Source organism: Mesoplodon mirus (assembly GCF_964341445.2).
Source record: "Mesoplodon mirus genome assembly, chromosome: 3".
Classification (NCBI taxonomy): domain Eukaryota; kingdom Metazoa; phylum Chordata; class Mammalia; order Artiodactyla; family Ziphiidae; genus Mesoplodon; species Mesoplodon mirus.
The window spans coordinates 139,439,189-139,456,178 of NC_138978.1; the positions used below are offsets into that span (position 1 = coordinate 139,439,189).

The following is a 16,990-nucleotide window of genomic DNA, read 5'->3' on the forward strand; positions in this document are numbered from 1 at the left end:
CAGGCTCAGATGGGTGAGTGACTTGCCCATAGTCAAGCGAACAAGAAGAAAAGCTCAAACTGGCCACCTTGTGGATCTCTCAAAAAGGATCAAGATGCTACCTATACAGAATATTTCTTTTAAAGGAAATTCTGAAATGCCACTCTGGTCACTCTATAAGCAACTCAGTTCCAGACTTGGACAAGAAGGGAAATGACACGGAAAACAGAGCTGCTGTCCTTCCATGACTTGGCTCCCAAAACGTTAGAAAATTCCCGGAGTGACTACATGTGCCTTTTGCTCAAAATAAAGATGACTCAACCATCGACATGCCTGTTCTATTTTAATCATATTTTTACCTTGTAATGTATATTGAAGGGTCACAAGTACTATAAGTTTATTCCCTACTTTATAAATAAGTACTCCCCTTTATCTGTCCCAAACTTACTCCAAGTCCTGGGGTTGTAGAAAAGGTAAATTCTCACATGCCTTATAAAAATAAACCTATAGTTCTGTGATGAGGATTGTTCCAAAGCACAATCCTAAACCCCAAAACATTGCAGAGTATGTTGAGAGGGAGAAAAAAAATTATAGTACAAATTACAGTAGGGGGACAAAAACATCTTACGTTTCTCTGTAAAACATCACAAATTAAGAAATCATGAGCAATGTTTTCCCATCTCCACTGAAGACCAAACAAAAGAGAACGAGCATAAATAGGAGGAACTATTTTAGATAAAAACATTCCTGGTGAGGAGGGATTTCAATCAATCAACCAACCAACCAACCAACCAACCAACCAACCAACCAACCACACTAAACTGGTCTATTACTAGAAGCAACTTTTAAGGGGAAGAAATCTTTTCTGGAGATTTGAAAATGTTGACAAGAATTTTTATCTTTCTGGATACTTTACTGACCAACTTGTGGGTAGAAGAGGGGACAACATTTCCCGTTTTCAAATTGGAAAATGTGGAATATTTCCATTTCCAAGCTGAGTTTTAATCTGGACTTTAATAACCATTTCAGACTCAAACCACTGAGCTTCTTGTCTCTAAATGTTAATGACCAGCATTACCAAGACATGCTCCCAGTTCTGCATCAGGTAAATGTCAGCTTGATCAATGATGAGAAGCTTAATACAAGACAGAAAGTCAAAATCTCTCTTCTTCTCTCCTTCTCCACCAATGATGGTCCTCAAGCCCAGAGGGGAGGCAATGAGGATGTCTGACGAATAGAAGGGGGCATAAAGTCGGATGCTTCTCTGCAGTATTGCCACCCCTATACACAAAACAGCCAAGCACACATCAGTTCATGAGTCACCACCAAGCCATTAGCTTCCACCCTCTCCAACTGCAGCCTCCCCTTGTACCTTCCACATCTTCCCCTTTGCATGTAATTGTGCTCCAACTGCTTTAATTATTAAAATCATCATCGTCATCCCTCCTTTGCATCTACGGTCCCTTCTAGCTCCCACCCTCTTCTTTTCCTTCACTGGCAAACCTTCCAAAAAATTATCTCTACTTTAAAATCTCCCACTCACTCCTTAATGTACTGCAATCTGCCTCTGAGTCTCAGGACACCACTGAAATGACTCTTGCCAAGGTCACCAACAGCTCTCAGTTACCAATTCAATGGCACTTTAGTGTTTCTTGTCACGAATGCATAAGCACACCCTCCTTGAAATGTTCTTTTCCTTACTGGTGGTTTCTGTCACTTTAACACTTACTTCTATTACTGACCTGGTCCTTATCTATTTTTCCATATTCAAAGAGCTCTTCAACAAATCCCTGGATTCACCCACAAGTTCTCTTTCACTCTACATAAAGCTTTGGATAAATATATTCACTAATTATGGCTTTAACATTATCATCACAAAAATTTATATATCCTGCCCACATCTCTTTCCTAAGCAACAAGTAGCAGTCTTTAAAGAGCCCAGATCATATGTGAAGGAGATTCACTTGCTAATCTTAAAGCATCTACCAGAGGGGCAGAAGTTGGCTGGGACTCTCTCTGGGGACAGAATGCTGGCAGATGCCATTTTTACAAATTCCCTCTACCTTGATGGCACTGGTGGGTGCCACTTTTTTGCACTCTCACTCTTAAGTTGCTAACAGTGGTGGTGGGTGAGTACCCCCTACCCCACGGCCCTGCACTGCCTGTGTGCAGCACTGACAAACATGGACAACGAGCAGCCACGCCTACCCCATCTCATGCCACTCGCGGGACACGACCTGAGGCAACAATCACATGTAGCCCACACAGGGGACACTCCTTGAGCACCAGGCTCAGGCAGATGGGGGTGGGACTGCATTTCTAGACTCCATGGGAGTGAAACAAACAGAGAGAGTTTATAAGATGACCAAGAACTAGGAAAAAGTTAAAAATACAGTTCATCTCCCACACAGGGCCACTCCTTCAAGACGGGGCAGTAACTGTTTTGCATAATACACAGAAACAAAGACGGAGAGTCAAGCAAAATGAGGAAGCAGAGGAACATGTTCCAAATGAAGGAACAAGATAAAACCCCAGAAAAAATATTTAATGAAACAGATGCAAGTGATTTATCCAATAAAGAATTCAAAGTCATAGTCCTAAAGATGCTCACCAAACTTGGGAGATGAATGAACGAACACAGTGAGAAACTCAAGAAAGAGACAGAATATAAGAAAGTTCTAAACAGAGCTCACACAGCTGAAGATTATAATAATTGAACTGAAAAATACACTAGAGGGAATCAACAGCAGACTAGATGGTAGAAAAGAACAGATCAGTGACCTGGCAGACAAGGTAGCAGAAATCACCCCAACAGAACAGCAAAGAGAAAAAATATTTTTAAAATATGAGGACAGTTTAAGGGAACTGTGGGACAACATCAAGTGTACTATCATCGGTGTTAAGGGGTCGCAGAAGAAGAGAGAGAAAGGGGCACTAACACCCACATTATAGGGGTCCCAGAAGGAGGACAGAGAAAGAAAGGGGCAGAAAACTTATCTGAAGAAATAATGGCTAAAAATGTCCCTAACCTGGTGAAGGAAACAGACATTCAGGTCCAGCAAGAACCAAGAGTCCCAAACAAAATGAGCCCAAGGAGATTCATACCAAGACACATTATAATTAATATGTTAAAAGTCAAAGGTAAAGAGGGAATCTTAAGCAGCAAGAGAAAAACAACTAATTACAGACAAGGGAATCCCCATAAGAATATCAGCTGATTTTTCATCAGAAACTTTGTGGTCCAGAAGGAGATGGCATGATATGTTCAAATATGCTGAAAGGAAAAAACTTCCAACAAAGAAGGAAGGAAATAATAGAAGTCAGATGAGAAATACTGAATAAATGAAATGGAGACAAAAAAAAAAAAGATCAATGAAACTAAGAGCTGGTTCTGTGAAAAGATAAACAAAATTAACAAACCTTTAGTCAGACTCAATAAGAAAAAAAGAGAAGGGGCCCAAATCAGAAATGAAAGAGAAGCTATAACTGACACTACAGAAATACAAAGTATCGTAAGAGACTACTACGAACAATTATACACCAACAAGTCAGATAACCTAGAAGAAATACATAAATTCCTAGAAACACACAATCTTCTAAAACTGAATCATGAAGAAAAAATGTGAATAGATCAATTACTAGTAATGTGATTGAATCAGTAATCAAAAAGCTCCCCAAAAACAAAAGACCAGGACCAGAGAGCTTCATGGTAAATTCTATGAAATACTTAAAGAAGATTTAATACCTATCCTTCTCAAACATATTTCAAAAAACTGAAGAGGCGGAAACACTTCCAAACTCATTTTATGAGGCCAGCATAACCCTGATACTGAAACACCACAAAAAAAGAAATGTACAGGCTACTATGCCTGATAAACACAGATGCAAAAATCCTTGACAAATTATTAGCAAACTGAATCCAACAATACATTAAAAGGACCATACACTATAATCAAGTAGAATTTATTCCAGGGATGCAAGGATGGGTTGACAAAGTGGGTATAGAGGGAACGTATCTCAACATAACAAAGGCATATACGATAAACCCACAGCTAACATCATATTCAGTGGTGAAAAGCTGAAAGCATTTCCTCTAAAATCAGGAACAAGACAAGGATGCACACTTCTGCCACTTTTATTCAACATAGTATTGGAAATCCTAGCCACAGCAACTAGGCAAGAAAAAGAAATAAAAGATACCCAAATTGGAAAGGAGGAAGTAAAACTGACTATTTGCAGATGACATGATACTTTATGGAGAACACCCTAAAGACTCCACCAAAAAACTGTCAGAACTAATAAATAAATTTAGTAATGTTGCAGGATACAAAATTAACAAAAATCTGTTGTGTTTATATACATTAATAATGAACTATTAGAAAGAGAAATTAAGAAAACAATCCATTTACAATAGCATCAAAAAGAATAAACTACCTAGAAAAAAATCTAACCAAGAAGGTAAAAAACTTGTACTTGGAAAACTACAAGGTATTGATGAAAGAAATTAAAGATGACAGAAACATGAAAAAATACACCATGCTCATAGATGGGAAGACTTAGTACTGTTAAAATGTCCATACTGGACACCAAGGGGGGAAAGTGGGGGTGGGGGTGGGGGTGTGATGAATTGGGAGATTGGGACTGACATGTATATACTAATATGTATTAAATGGATAACTAATAAGAACCTGCTGTATAAAGAAATAAATAAAATTCAAAAACAAAGTCCATACTACCCAAAGAAATCTACAGATTTAATGCAATCCTTATCAAAGTACCCATGACATTTTTCATAAAACTAGAGTAATCCTAAAATTTGTACAGAGTTGCAAAGGATCCTGAATAGCCAAACTGATTATGAGAAAGAAGAACAAAGCTGAAGGTATAACACTCCCTGATTTTAAACTACACTACAAGTCTACAGTAATCAAAATTGTACGGTAATAGCACAAAAACAGACACAGATCAACAGAACAGAGAGCCCAGAAATAAATCCATATTTATATGGTCACAATCTATGACAAAGGAGACAAGAATATACAATGCAGAAAAGACAGTCTCATCAACAAATGGTGATGGGAAAACTAGACAGCTACATGCAAAAGAATGAAACTGGACCACTAGCTTACACCATCTACAAAAATCAACTCAAAATGGATTAAAGACTTGAACATAAGACCTGAAAACCACAGAACTCCCAGAAGAAAACATAGGCAGTAACTTCCCTGACAACAGTCTTAGCAATATTTTTTTGGATCTGACTCCACAGGCAAGGGCAATGAAACCAAAAATAAACAAATGGGACTACATCAAACTAAAAAGCTTGTGCACAGCGATGGAAACCATCAATGAAACAAAAAGGCAATCTACTGAATGGGAGAGGATATTTGCAAATCTAGTAAGGGGTTAAGATCCAAGATATATAAAGAACTCATGTAACTCATTATCAAAAAACCCCAAACGGGGCTTCCCTGGTGGCACAGTGGTTGAGAGTCCGCCTGCCGATGCAGGGGATATGGGTTCGTGCCCTGGTCCGGAAAGATCCCACGTGCCACGGAGCGGCTAGGCCCGTGAGCCATGGCCGCTGAGCCTGCGCGTCCGGAGCCTGCGCTCCACAATGGGAGAGGCCAAAACAGTGAGAGGCCCGCGTACTGCAAAAAAAAAAAAAAAAAACGCAAAAAAAACCCCCCAAACAATCCAATTAAAAAATAGCAGAGGGGGCTTCCCTGGTGGCGCAGTGGTTGAGAATCCACCTGCCGATGCAGGAGACACGGGGTCGTGCCCCGGTCCGGGGGGATCCCACATGCCGTGGAGTGGCTGGGCACATGAGCCATGGCCGCTGAGCCTGCGCGTCCAGAGCCTGTGCTCCGCAACGGGAGAGGCCACAACAGTGAGAGGCCCACGTACAGCAAAAAAAAAAAAAAAAAAAAAAAAGCAGAGGACCTGAATAAACATTTTTCCAAAGAAGTCGTACTGATAGCCAACAGTCAAATGTAGAGATGCTCAACATCACTCATCAGGAAAATGCAAATCAAAATCACAATGAGAAATCAAAACTACAATGAGGTACCATCTCACACTGGTCAGAATGGCCATCATTAAAATGTCTACAAATAACAAATGCTGGAGAGGGTGTGGAGAGAAGGGAACCCTCCTACGCTGTTGGTGGGAATGTAAGTTGGTGCAGTCACTATGGAAAACAGTATGGAGTTTCCTTGGAAAACTAAAAATATAATTACCATATGATCCAGCAATCCCACTCCTGGGCATATATCTGGACAAAACTATAATTCAAAAAGATACATGCACCCCTATGTTCACAGCAGCACTATTCACAATAGCCAAGACATGGAAACAACCTAAATGTCCATTGACAGATGAATGGATAAAGATGTGATACATATATACAATGGAATACTACTCAGTCATAAACATGAACAAAATAATGCCATTTGGCAGCAACATGGATGCAACTACAGATTATCATACTAAGAGGAGTCTGTCAAAGAGAAAGACAAATACCATATGATATCACGTATATATGAAATCTAAAATATGGCACAAATGAACCTATCTACAAAACAGAAACAGACTCACAGACCTGTGGTTGCCAAGGTCAGGGGTGGGGAAAGGGATGGACTGAGAGTCTGGGGTTAGTTGATGCAAACTATTACCTTTAGAATGGGTAAACAACAAGGTCCTACTGTATAGCACAGGGAACTATATCCAATCTCCTGGGATATGCCATAATGCAAAAGAATATAAAAAAGGATGTATATATGTGTATAACTGAGTCACTGCCGTACAGCAGAAATGAGCACAACATTGTAAATCAACTATACCTACTCCAATTAAAAAAAAAAAAAGAAGAATGTATCAGGTGGCTAGTAAGTGCTGTGATCAAAATGAAATAATATAAAATGATAGGCTGTGATTTTGGAGTTATAAATTCTTACAGCCACCATGTATTATAAGTTGCTATTAACCAAAGCACAGAGAGAAAAAAAACCACAATGAGATATCACCTCAAACCTGTCAGAATAGGTCTTATCCAAAAGACAAGAAATAACAAATGCTGGCAAAGATGTGGAGAAAAGGGAACCCTTGTGCATTGTTAGTGGAAATGTAAATTGGTGTGGCCACTATGGAAAACAGTATGGATGTTCTTCAAAAATTAAAAATAGAATCACCATACAATTGAGCAACTCAACTTCTGGGTGTTTATCCAAAGAAAAAAACCCACTAATTCAAAAAGATATATGCACTCCTACGTTCAATGCAACATTTATAATAGCCAAAATATGGAATATGGAAGCAGCCTAAGTGTCCACAGATGACAAATGGATAAAGATGCGGTGTGTACACACACACACACACACACACACACACACACACACACACACACACACAATGGAATATTACTCAGCCATAGATGAATGAAATCTTGCCATCTGCGACAACAAGGATAGACCTTGAGGGTATCACAGTAAGTGAAATAAGTCAGACAAAGACAAATATCAACAGCATGTGACTTCACTTATATGTGGAATCTCAAAAACAAAAAACCAGACAGATAGATACAGAGAACAGACTGGTGGTTGCCAGCAGGGAGGGCGGGGTTGGAGGGTGGGCAAAATGGATGGGGGAGATCAGGAGGTATAAAACTTCCAGTTATAAAGTGAACAGGTCACAGGGATCCAATGTATGCCATGGGGAATATAGTCAATAATATTGCATTAACTTTGTATGGTGACAAACGGTAACTTTACTTATTGTTGTGATAAGTTTGTAAGGTATATAGACATTGAATCACTATGTTGTACACCTGAAACTAATATGTCAATTATATATCAATTAAACAAAAGACTGATTTATCAGCTCCTTGTTGGCCGCCTGCATATGTTTAAAACTAACTGTAAGCTCTAATCCCCTTGCACTGCACACTCCGGCCATGCTAAAGCCTCTGAATCCTAAGTCTTGCCGGTTTATTCACCCTGATGCCTCCACACTTGCCATTTCCTGTCTGAAACTTTTTCTTCCACTCTCATCGCTCTACTTTGTACCTGGCTAAATCTGACTCAGGTTTCAACATAGTATGGATGGTACCTCCAACAGAAGGCCTTCCCTAACAGTCCTGAGCCCATTTTGAGTAAGGATATTTGCTTTAAATACTTTAACTAGAACACCCACTATCCTCTAACCGTAACACATCTCATCCCATACTGTCTGATTTGTCTTAAGGCTGGACTTGCTTAACAGTAACTTTTAATTCCATATCTCCAGCTTAACAGTGCCTGGCACATAGTAGATGCTTAATAAGTGGTAAATGGGCATACGTGACTAATAAATATTTTCCAGGAACTTTTTCAATGAACAAGCAACCAAGTACATGGGAGCTGAATGACAAACAAGCAAAAATGTGCAAAGCTGGGTGGGAGTCAGTAAGTCCAGAGTGGAGATAATTCAGGTGTGGGCACTCCACATGGCAGGCAGGAGGGAAGTCCATTACGTACAGATGCTCTAGTTTATTCATCTTCCCCAGACTGACCCACCCAGCCCCATCAGCTCCAACTCCCCCAAGAAGCCCTGTAGCATTGACTGTGAGCTACCAGCTATAGGCATGCTGAGACGTTTGTTATAAACATGCAGGTGCCTTTCATACATGCCTTCACAGACACTCCATCCCATTAGCCAAGTATGTACCCCATTAGCCAAGGCAAGACTCTCCCCTGGCAGACGAGTGGTCTCAAATGCGTCCTGGTTCTGCTAGGAGGCTGAGACAGTGACCCTCTGAAAGAATGCCTAATTCCAGGCTTCTAGCTTCCAGCTATGTGCACCTCACACCTCAGGTCCCTCAGGGTCTCAGTTTTGACAAGGAGGAATTACCAGTCCTGAAGTGGTCATCGATGTTGCCGACAAATACAGCTTCATAATCCTCAGGCCTCTTCAGGTTGGGTGGTCTCTCCTTGGGATCTGAGCCATACTCTCCATTAAACCTCTTTTTGTTGCTTACAATTATTTTCTTCTTGCTGTCGCCCTCAAGAAGACAGATGAAGAGCTGTACCACCCGCAAAGCAGCTTCCCGGAATGGCACCACTATCGGCACCTGTGGAGGGAGTGATGGGCAGCCTTGGAGGGGCAAGGGGAAGGAAGGACAGCTCGAGGTGAGCCTGCTGGGGACCTAAGGAGCCCTCCGTTCCACAGCCCCTGGCCAAGGACCACATCCGTGTCACCCCCTTTACATAGGACCTGGCTCAGTACTGAAGGCTGAGCATCTTTCCGACCCACAGCACCATGTCCTATGGACTTCAATCTCATGGCTCCTTGGGGTGGGGGTGGGGTTAATTCTTAAGCAGAATGTAGAAATTTTATTTATTTATTTTTTTTTTTTGCGGTACGCGGGCCTCTCACTGTTGTGGCCTCTCCCGCTGCGGAGCACAGGCTCCGGACGCGCAGGCTCAGCGGCCATGGCTCACGGGCCCAGCCGCTCCGCGGCATGTGGGATCTTCCTGGACTGGGGCACGAACCCGTGTCCCCTGCATCGGCAGGCGGACTCTCAACCACTGCGCCACCAGGGAAGCCCAGAAATACTCTTTGAGGTAAGTCAATGCCGTTAACAGAGGTGTCCATTAGCAAAAACCCAAGGGCATAAACACACAAAGCTCTTTGAGGACAAGAAATGTTACTCATTTCTGTCTCCCACAGAACTTAGTTCAGTATTTTGATCCGTAAGACCCAAGGAATATGCTGAACAAATGAATTAGATGTATTAAGTAGAGAATAAAGTTAGTAAGGAAAGGACTAAAGCATCATTACTTTTCTAGTACATTTCCTAGTACATTTTTCAGAAATGATGATAAAGGATTTCTGAAATAAGATGATATTTCAATGGGAAATATAGGATTCAGTTTTCCAAACATTTCCAAAAGTGCTCAATTTTAACTGTTGAGGAAAAAAAAACAGAAGATGCTTAACAAATGATTACCTTCTAACTACCCTTGTGTAAACAATACAATCAATGGATATAACCCCAGTCAGATCAGACAATTCACCAAATTCTGAATGTGACTCATGGGTAATCTACCTCATATTCTATTTTGCAATTCTAAATGGAAACAGATAATCTTATTATCCTGATGTTCAAGATTCTGAGATAGTTTCTCAGAAAGGCAACCAGCACAGCCAGAGGGGTGTAGTGATTCAGTTTGGTACAGTGCAGGGATGATGGATCAGTTTTGAAGAGGGCCAAGTTACTGTCCCGGCTGTCACACTAAGTAAGTGTCTAGGCTTTGGTTTCCCCAACTATCAAACAAGAGGGTTGGACTAAGAAATCTCTAAGAGCCATATCAGTATCAAAATCCTAAAATCCTATTAAGCCCAATGAGAAGAATCTAAGAAGATGAGGCTTCTTCAATATAGACACAGAGGCTAAAGGGTAAGGGGGTATGGGTGGCACAGTATCTAGCTCCAGCACATCATGAAAAACGTAGACAGAATTCAACGACGTAAGCTCCCAATCCACTGGAGCTTAGGCTTATGAGCCACATAAATGTAATCATCACTTTAAGCAGTAATAAGGATACAATGCAAAAACAGGGATTTTGTTTTCCAAGGTCTACATATTTATGTGGCTTAGTGAAGGGAATCCTTGGTTCTAGTCCTGTCTCTGCTACTTTTTCTCTGGTTCTCTTTAGCAAGGTCCTCTACGAATCTGGGTCTCTGTCCACAGGTGTAATATGTAGGGATTGAATAAAAGGCTCCTTAAGGTCCCATCCAGCTCTGACAATCACAAAGAAGAGATTTATAGTGGAGTGTTACTTATGTAGGATCAGGGTTTATCTTTAAGGAGAGAATTATCATGGAGGTACCTCCTACTCCACTTTCCAGTTAGATCTGCTGTTAGAGACAGTCCACTGAGCTGTCTGCAGCACTGCCGTGACATTACCTGGCCCATCTAATATGCTCATTCTTGGACTCATTCATTATTCCAATCATTAAACCATCTGAGAACCTGCTAAGTGCCAGGACCCATATGTTAGAGCCTTACAGCCTCCTTGAGGGCAAAGTTCTGCTGCTGCCACTCACCTTGGGCCTCGTTAGCCCTTGGTCCCTGAAGTCATCATCATCACCCAACCCAAGTTTCTGGCTTCGGCATCTGCTGTTGTTGGCAAGCACCTGGGCATTGGCTTTGAGAACGTGATTTATCACATGCAGGCAGTACACGTGGCGGATCTCTTCCCCTTTCTTCAGGGCAGTCCTTTCTGGGTAGAACAGGTCCCGGTAAGAATTCATAATTAAGAAGAGCTCTTTCTGGAGGGGTGTGAAGGGGCTACTTGAATTTGGGGGACAAGAGGGGAACTGGCTGTTGGTCTTGATCCAGGTGGATTCCAGAGGCTTCTGGAGATGAAGTGACTTTAAGTCAATGTCCTTTGGGGGTTTAAAGGTTTCCAACTGTTGAAACCTGGATGAAAAGACAAGCTGGCCCAGGATGGGCCACTGTGGGAGAAATGATCAAGAACTAAGTTAGAAATGAATTATAGTACCTTACATTCATATAATGCTTTATAATTTACCAAGGCCTTTCACAACTTACAGATCCTCTCACTTTATCCTCACAACAACCTTACAAGCTAAACACTATAATGCTCTTCTGGCAGTTTAGGAAATGCTGAGGTTCAGAGGTTATAGGATTCAGACAAACAGAGGAGAACAGAGCTAAGGGTTAGAGCCCAAGGTTTCTGACTTTAGAAACCTTGTGAGCTCTTCACTAGATCAGTGGGTCACAAACTGTCCTGTGGACCACACTGTAGGAAGTCAAAATTTACTCTAGACAAAAGAAAAGGGGGCCCAACGGTCAAATAACTTTGGTAACCACCACAAAACCTAATCCCCCTCAGGGAGAGTCACAAGCAGATCGGACACTAAAGGTTCTGCTGAGTCCTGTAACAAGGACTCCGTTCCACTTCGTTTGACCCAGAGTTTTCCAAATTTACTTGGACGTGGAACAAGGTTTTTGTTGTTGTTTTGGATTTTTTTTTTTTTTTGGAGACATATATTAGAATTGAAAAGAATAGTATTTTGTGGAATACCAGTTTGGGAATTTTTGCACTGTAACAAAACTGCTGATCTTAGCAATAAAGAAAGGATGACCTCTGCAATAAAAAAGAATTAACTATTGATATATGCCAACAACTGGGATGAACCTCCAAGGAATTATGCTGCGTGAGAAAAAGCCAACCTGTATGATTTTATTTATATAACGCTTTTGAAATAACAAAATTATAGAAATGGAGAACAGATTAGCGGTTACCAAGGGTTAGGAATGGGGGAAGGGAGGTGGGTGTGGTTATAAAATGGCACCAGGGAAGAGGAGGGATCTTGATGGTGCTGGAAATGCTCTGTATGTTGACTGTGGTGGTGGCCAGGGCAACCTACACGTGATAAAACAGTATAGAACTAAATAACACAAAGGAGCAGGAGCAAAAGTGAGGAAATCTGAATAAGACAGGTAGGTTGTATCAGTGGAAATTTCCTACTTGTGATATTGTACTACAGTTTTGTAAGATGCTACCATTGGGGGAAACCGGGCAAAGGGCACATGGGATACCCTTGTATGATTTCTTACAACTGCATCTATAATTATTACCTCAATAAAAATTTCAATGAAACAAGGATGACCAATTCTTATGAATAGCATCAGTGGTGAAAAAAAAAATCACCGAAAAAAGAAGCAAAAACTGCTCCATACTGAATAATTTAGGTGTGAACTTATCTCAGATATTTCAAACAAATGAACAGCAGTAGCTACTGTCTGACTGAACACTTTGTACATGTCTTCCAGTAAACTAAATTACTTTATTTTGATGCAGGCATTACTGTCCCCCTCTAACAGATGAGAACAGTGAAGATTAAAAAGGTAGATTAACTTGCCTTAGGTCATGAGATAGCCCCTTGCAGACGTTGGTCTAAACCCTGGTGTACCTGTCTCCAAAGCATTCTTATCTTATTGGTCCCCACCTTCCAGCTTCCCAGTGCCTTTTCTAGCTATGCCTGTGCCTTACTGGGCTCTTCCAGTCTTCCTCTATCTTGCTCCCTCTCAAGCCATCTGCCACGGGTGTGTATCATACATTCAGGGAGACCACTAAAACCCAAGACCACTGCTTGCTTTTAGCTGGTGGGTAGTTTTGGGATTTGTGGCAACAGCCTGGATTTCTTTTTCTTTCAGTTCTTTGTTTACATGTTGTGCAAATGGATCTAATTCAGAAATAAAGAATATTAGAACACTTAGGGCAAATGACAGGGATTTTCCAGTCTTCCCCTGTGAATGACATCCTGTTTTCATGATGTTAACTCATCTTTTTCCCCATCAACTTTCCCCATCATTTATCCCAGTCCAGAGCTTAAAAGTTTCTGACAGGTTCATCTCCCTAAAGCATTTCTTTAATCACATTATTCCCCACCTCAAAAACCTTTGAAGAAACTTCTTGGACTGAAATTCAACATACACCTCTAACCTACCTCTCTAATGTAATTTTTGAATTACATGGCTCTCAAATTCTTCTGCCACTGTGGCTTTCCTTCCTTTAACTGAAAATTCTATCCTCTTGTTCACCGCATTTCTATATATCCAAATAGTATCCGTTGAATGTTACCCCCTGACTCACAATAAATAACTATTTCCCAAGAGCCTACTGTGTCAGGCACAGTTCTGGCTCCAAAGAAGCCATCTCTGGTCCCCTATAGACAGTCATCACTTTCTCTCAAGCGCCCCACCCTGCCCTCAGTTATCCACACCAACACATATATGTGCATGTCCTACCTCACCTAACTAGACTGCAAGATCCCTGAGGGCAGGTACCACGTCTGATTTAACCTGCACTGGAAGACAAATGTAAATGCTCAACACTCAACTGAGGTGAACAAATGATCAAAATGGCAGGGTCAGTGCTCTGCACTGGCCACCCAACCTTCTCTTCCAGCCCCACTCACGTAAGAAGCAAAGTTAAATGACCCATTCAGGGACCCAGGTAGTAAAACTTCAAATGCAGTGCACCTTATATTAAGACCTAAGATAAAGGTGAACAATAGGAAATAAGAATTCTAGGTGATAATATATCAGTACAGACCAAACAACCAGAGAAACTTTAGGATAGTCAAGCCTCCTAATGTTTCCTCCAGGGTTTTTTTGTTTTTTTTTTTAACTTTTTTTGAGTTCAGAACGCGGTTTTTGCCCAAATTCTACCTGCTACTTCTTCCTCTTGTCTAGAATAGCTAACAGAACCAAATGAGGATTAAAATTTCAACTTCAGTGGCACCGCTGGTTGAAGAATGGCACTGGGACCAAAAAAGGCAGTCAGGACGCAGAATGAGACCAACCTGACGTGCCCACCCAGGCACAGGCTAAGACACAGGACCTGAGAGACAGCAGAGCCCTGCCTCAGCCTACCACAGGCTTGTCTAAGTAACAGTCATTGGGACAGAGGCATGGCCCAGTGTTCTGTATCTTGACTTTGGCGATGACAATATAAATATACACATTTGTCAAAACTTATCGAATTGTATACTTAAAATGGGTACACCTTGTTGAATGTAATTCATACCTCAATAAAGTTGATTTTAAAGTTAAATTAAACAGTCGCCTATGGGGACTTCCCCAGTGGCACAGTGGTTCAGAATCCGCCTGCCGGGCTTCCCTGGTGGCGCAGTGGTTACGAGTCCACCTGCCAGTGCAGGGGACATGGGTTCGAGCCCTAGTACGGGAAGATCCCACATGCCACGGAACAATTAAGCCCGTGCGCCACAACTGCTAAGCCTGCACTCTAGAGCCCACACACCACAACTACTGAAGTCCATGCACCTAGAGCCCGTGCTCCGCAACAAGAGAAGCCCCCACAATGAGAAGCCCATGCACTGCAATGAAGAGTAGCCACTGCTGGACGCAAATGGAGGATGCCCGCATACAGCAACGAACACTCAACGCAGCTATAAATAAATGAGTGAATGAATTAAATAAATAAATAAATAAATAAAAGGAAAGCAGTGCACTGAGCCGTGACTGTGCCTTCAAATACAAGATTCTGGAAAGAGTCCAGAAATTGGTAAATTACTCTCAGAACTGTAGAGAGGAACAACAGCTTTCCCCTGTGAATTGTAATAGTTGGCAAAACATGCTAGTGTTTCCTTCTTTCCTTATCCTTTCTGAATAAATTGAAAGTGTATGAATATATGAATAAAATGTGACACAGTTCATGGGCATCATTCAAATCATTCCCTGCCAATTATGGGAGTCTGTTGAACACTGAACAACAAATGTTTCTTGACTGACTAAACTATTGTCTGATTTGATGAAGGAAGAGAGGAAGAAAGAAGGAAAGGAAGGAAGGATTGATTTTATGGCAACTGAGTAGATCTTAGCAGAAATCCTGACTCTGATTTTAGAAGCCTCAAACACTGATATTCTATTTCCCCAAATCCCCCTTCACTGGCTCTATTGTTTTCCCACCTCCTTTCCTTTCTTTCTTGTTTTTAAATTAATTTTTATTGGAGTAGAGTTGCTTCACAATGTTGTGTTAGTTTCTGCTGTACAGCCCCCCTCCTTTCATTTCTATGTATGCAGCAGCCATGAGCAGCTCTGCTAATAATGTTTGTAAAAGAGTGAACTAGATCAGAAAAAGCCTGGTAGCTACCTGGTACCCCTAGGGATTTAGTCATCCAGGATCCTGGACAGCAAGATCTGGTGGGTCTTTGTTTGATTTTGAAAGACCCAGAAGAAACTGCTACTGCTAGCAACTCAACGTTTTACAGATGTCACTGTGCTGGGGAGGGACAGGTGGTGAGTGGGCTGCCTCATCTCTGATTCCTAGGTCTGAATGAGATAAGAGAGGGAAAACAGTCCCAGAGAACGGCATCAGAAGTTTCCCAGGGGGGTTAAAATCAAGTGGAGCCACACACAGGCCATCTGAGCCGTCCCCACATCCTGGATAGGGGATGGGGGTGGTGTAAGGGGCTGACGAAGAGCTGTTTCTACTCTTCTACTCTTAGTCTACCTTAATCCATCTTTCTTGCAAGACATTTTGTCTATTTCCAAGTTCAGAGATTTGAACTTGAACCTGAGTGTGGCCACTTCCCGTGTCATCTATTGTCCTCCATGAGCCTCAAGCGTACAATACGAATACTAATAACTAACACATACATATACATTTAGCAAACATGTATGAACACCTACTGTGTGCCAGGCTCTGTGGCAAGCACTGAGAACACAGTGGAAATAAGACAAAGTCCCTGTCCTCCTGGAGCTTACTTATACTCCAGGCAGAAGCCCCCAGAGGGCAGCTCCTATGGGGGGTTTTATATACAATTAAAATTTTATACGTAATCAAAAATTTTTAAAAACTTGTTGCAAACATATAAAAATTGGAAGATTTTATATAAAAATCCAGATTTCCCAGTGGCAAAACTGGGCTTGTCTTTCTGTACAGCAACCATCAGCCAGAACTCTGGCTGCTTCCTTTACAAGGAATGCATGCTTTCCAAGTAGACACAGTCCTCAACATTCCCGGACACTCTTACCTTGTTAAAGCTTAAACAATATTTTTGTTTACTTGTTTGTTTACCTAAAACCCTTCAATGTTCCCTCACTGTAAATAGGAGAAAGTCTAGCTCTTTGATATGACATTCCATTCAAGGCCTTCCAGATCTGTTTCCTGCCTAATGCATCCCTATAAATGCTACACACCAGTAAACTGCAGTTTCTTGACCCTCCCATGTGGTACCTCTGAACCTGTGCAGTGCTATTTTCTTTGCCTAAAATGTCCTTTGTTTCTGTTTTTCTATCCAGATAATTAATATTGACATTTAAGGGTCATCCTAAACACCTCCCTCTCCCTTTGTGCAGGCTTCCTGTGAGGAAATGCCCAGAGGGTCACGTGGTCTGGAGACCCATAAAGATGCAAATGGTCCACTTGAGACCAAAAGGGAATCAAGTGTTCTTTATCTTATGGTTGGGCCCAGG

General features: G+C 41.5%; 1 protein-coding gene and 1 long non-coding RNA gene across 4 annotated transcripts in view; one reads left to right on the forward strand and one right to left on the reverse strand.

The window, feature by feature from the left end:
* The window catches only part of LOC309799552 (U3 small nucleolar RNA-associated protein 25 homolog), a 22,417-nt gene extending 9,294 nt beyond the window's left edge, over positions 1 to 13,123 (reverse strand). Inside the window, exons 1-3 of one of the 3 annotated variants that reach the window (XM_082612862.1) lie at positions 11,065 to 13,123; positions 8,866 to 9,085; positions 1,058 to 1,206 (exon numbers count right to left, since the gene is read on the reverse strand). In XM_082612862.1, coding sequence (XP_082468988.1) covers positions 1,058 to 1,206; positions 8,866 to 9,085; positions 11,065 to 11,271 — 576 coding nt within the window. In that variant the 5' untranslated portion in view covers positions 11,272 to 13,123. Of the gene's footprint in view, positions 1 to 1,057; positions 1,261 to 8,865; positions 9,150 to 9,377; positions 9,484 to 11,064 lie in introns of those variants that run through there. The other 2 variants (XM_082612861.1, XM_082612863.1) reach the window with 2 other exon arrangements.
* LOC309799560 lies at positions 9,078 to 15,511 on the forward strand. Its single transcript, XR_014293307.1, has 3 exons — positions 9,078 to 9,143; positions 9,421 to 9,578; positions 14,246 to 15,511. It is a non-coding gene; the product is annotated as an uncharacterized lncRNA (long non-coding RNA).
* The last annotated feature ends 1,479 nt before the right edge of the window (positions 15,512 to 16,990 follow it).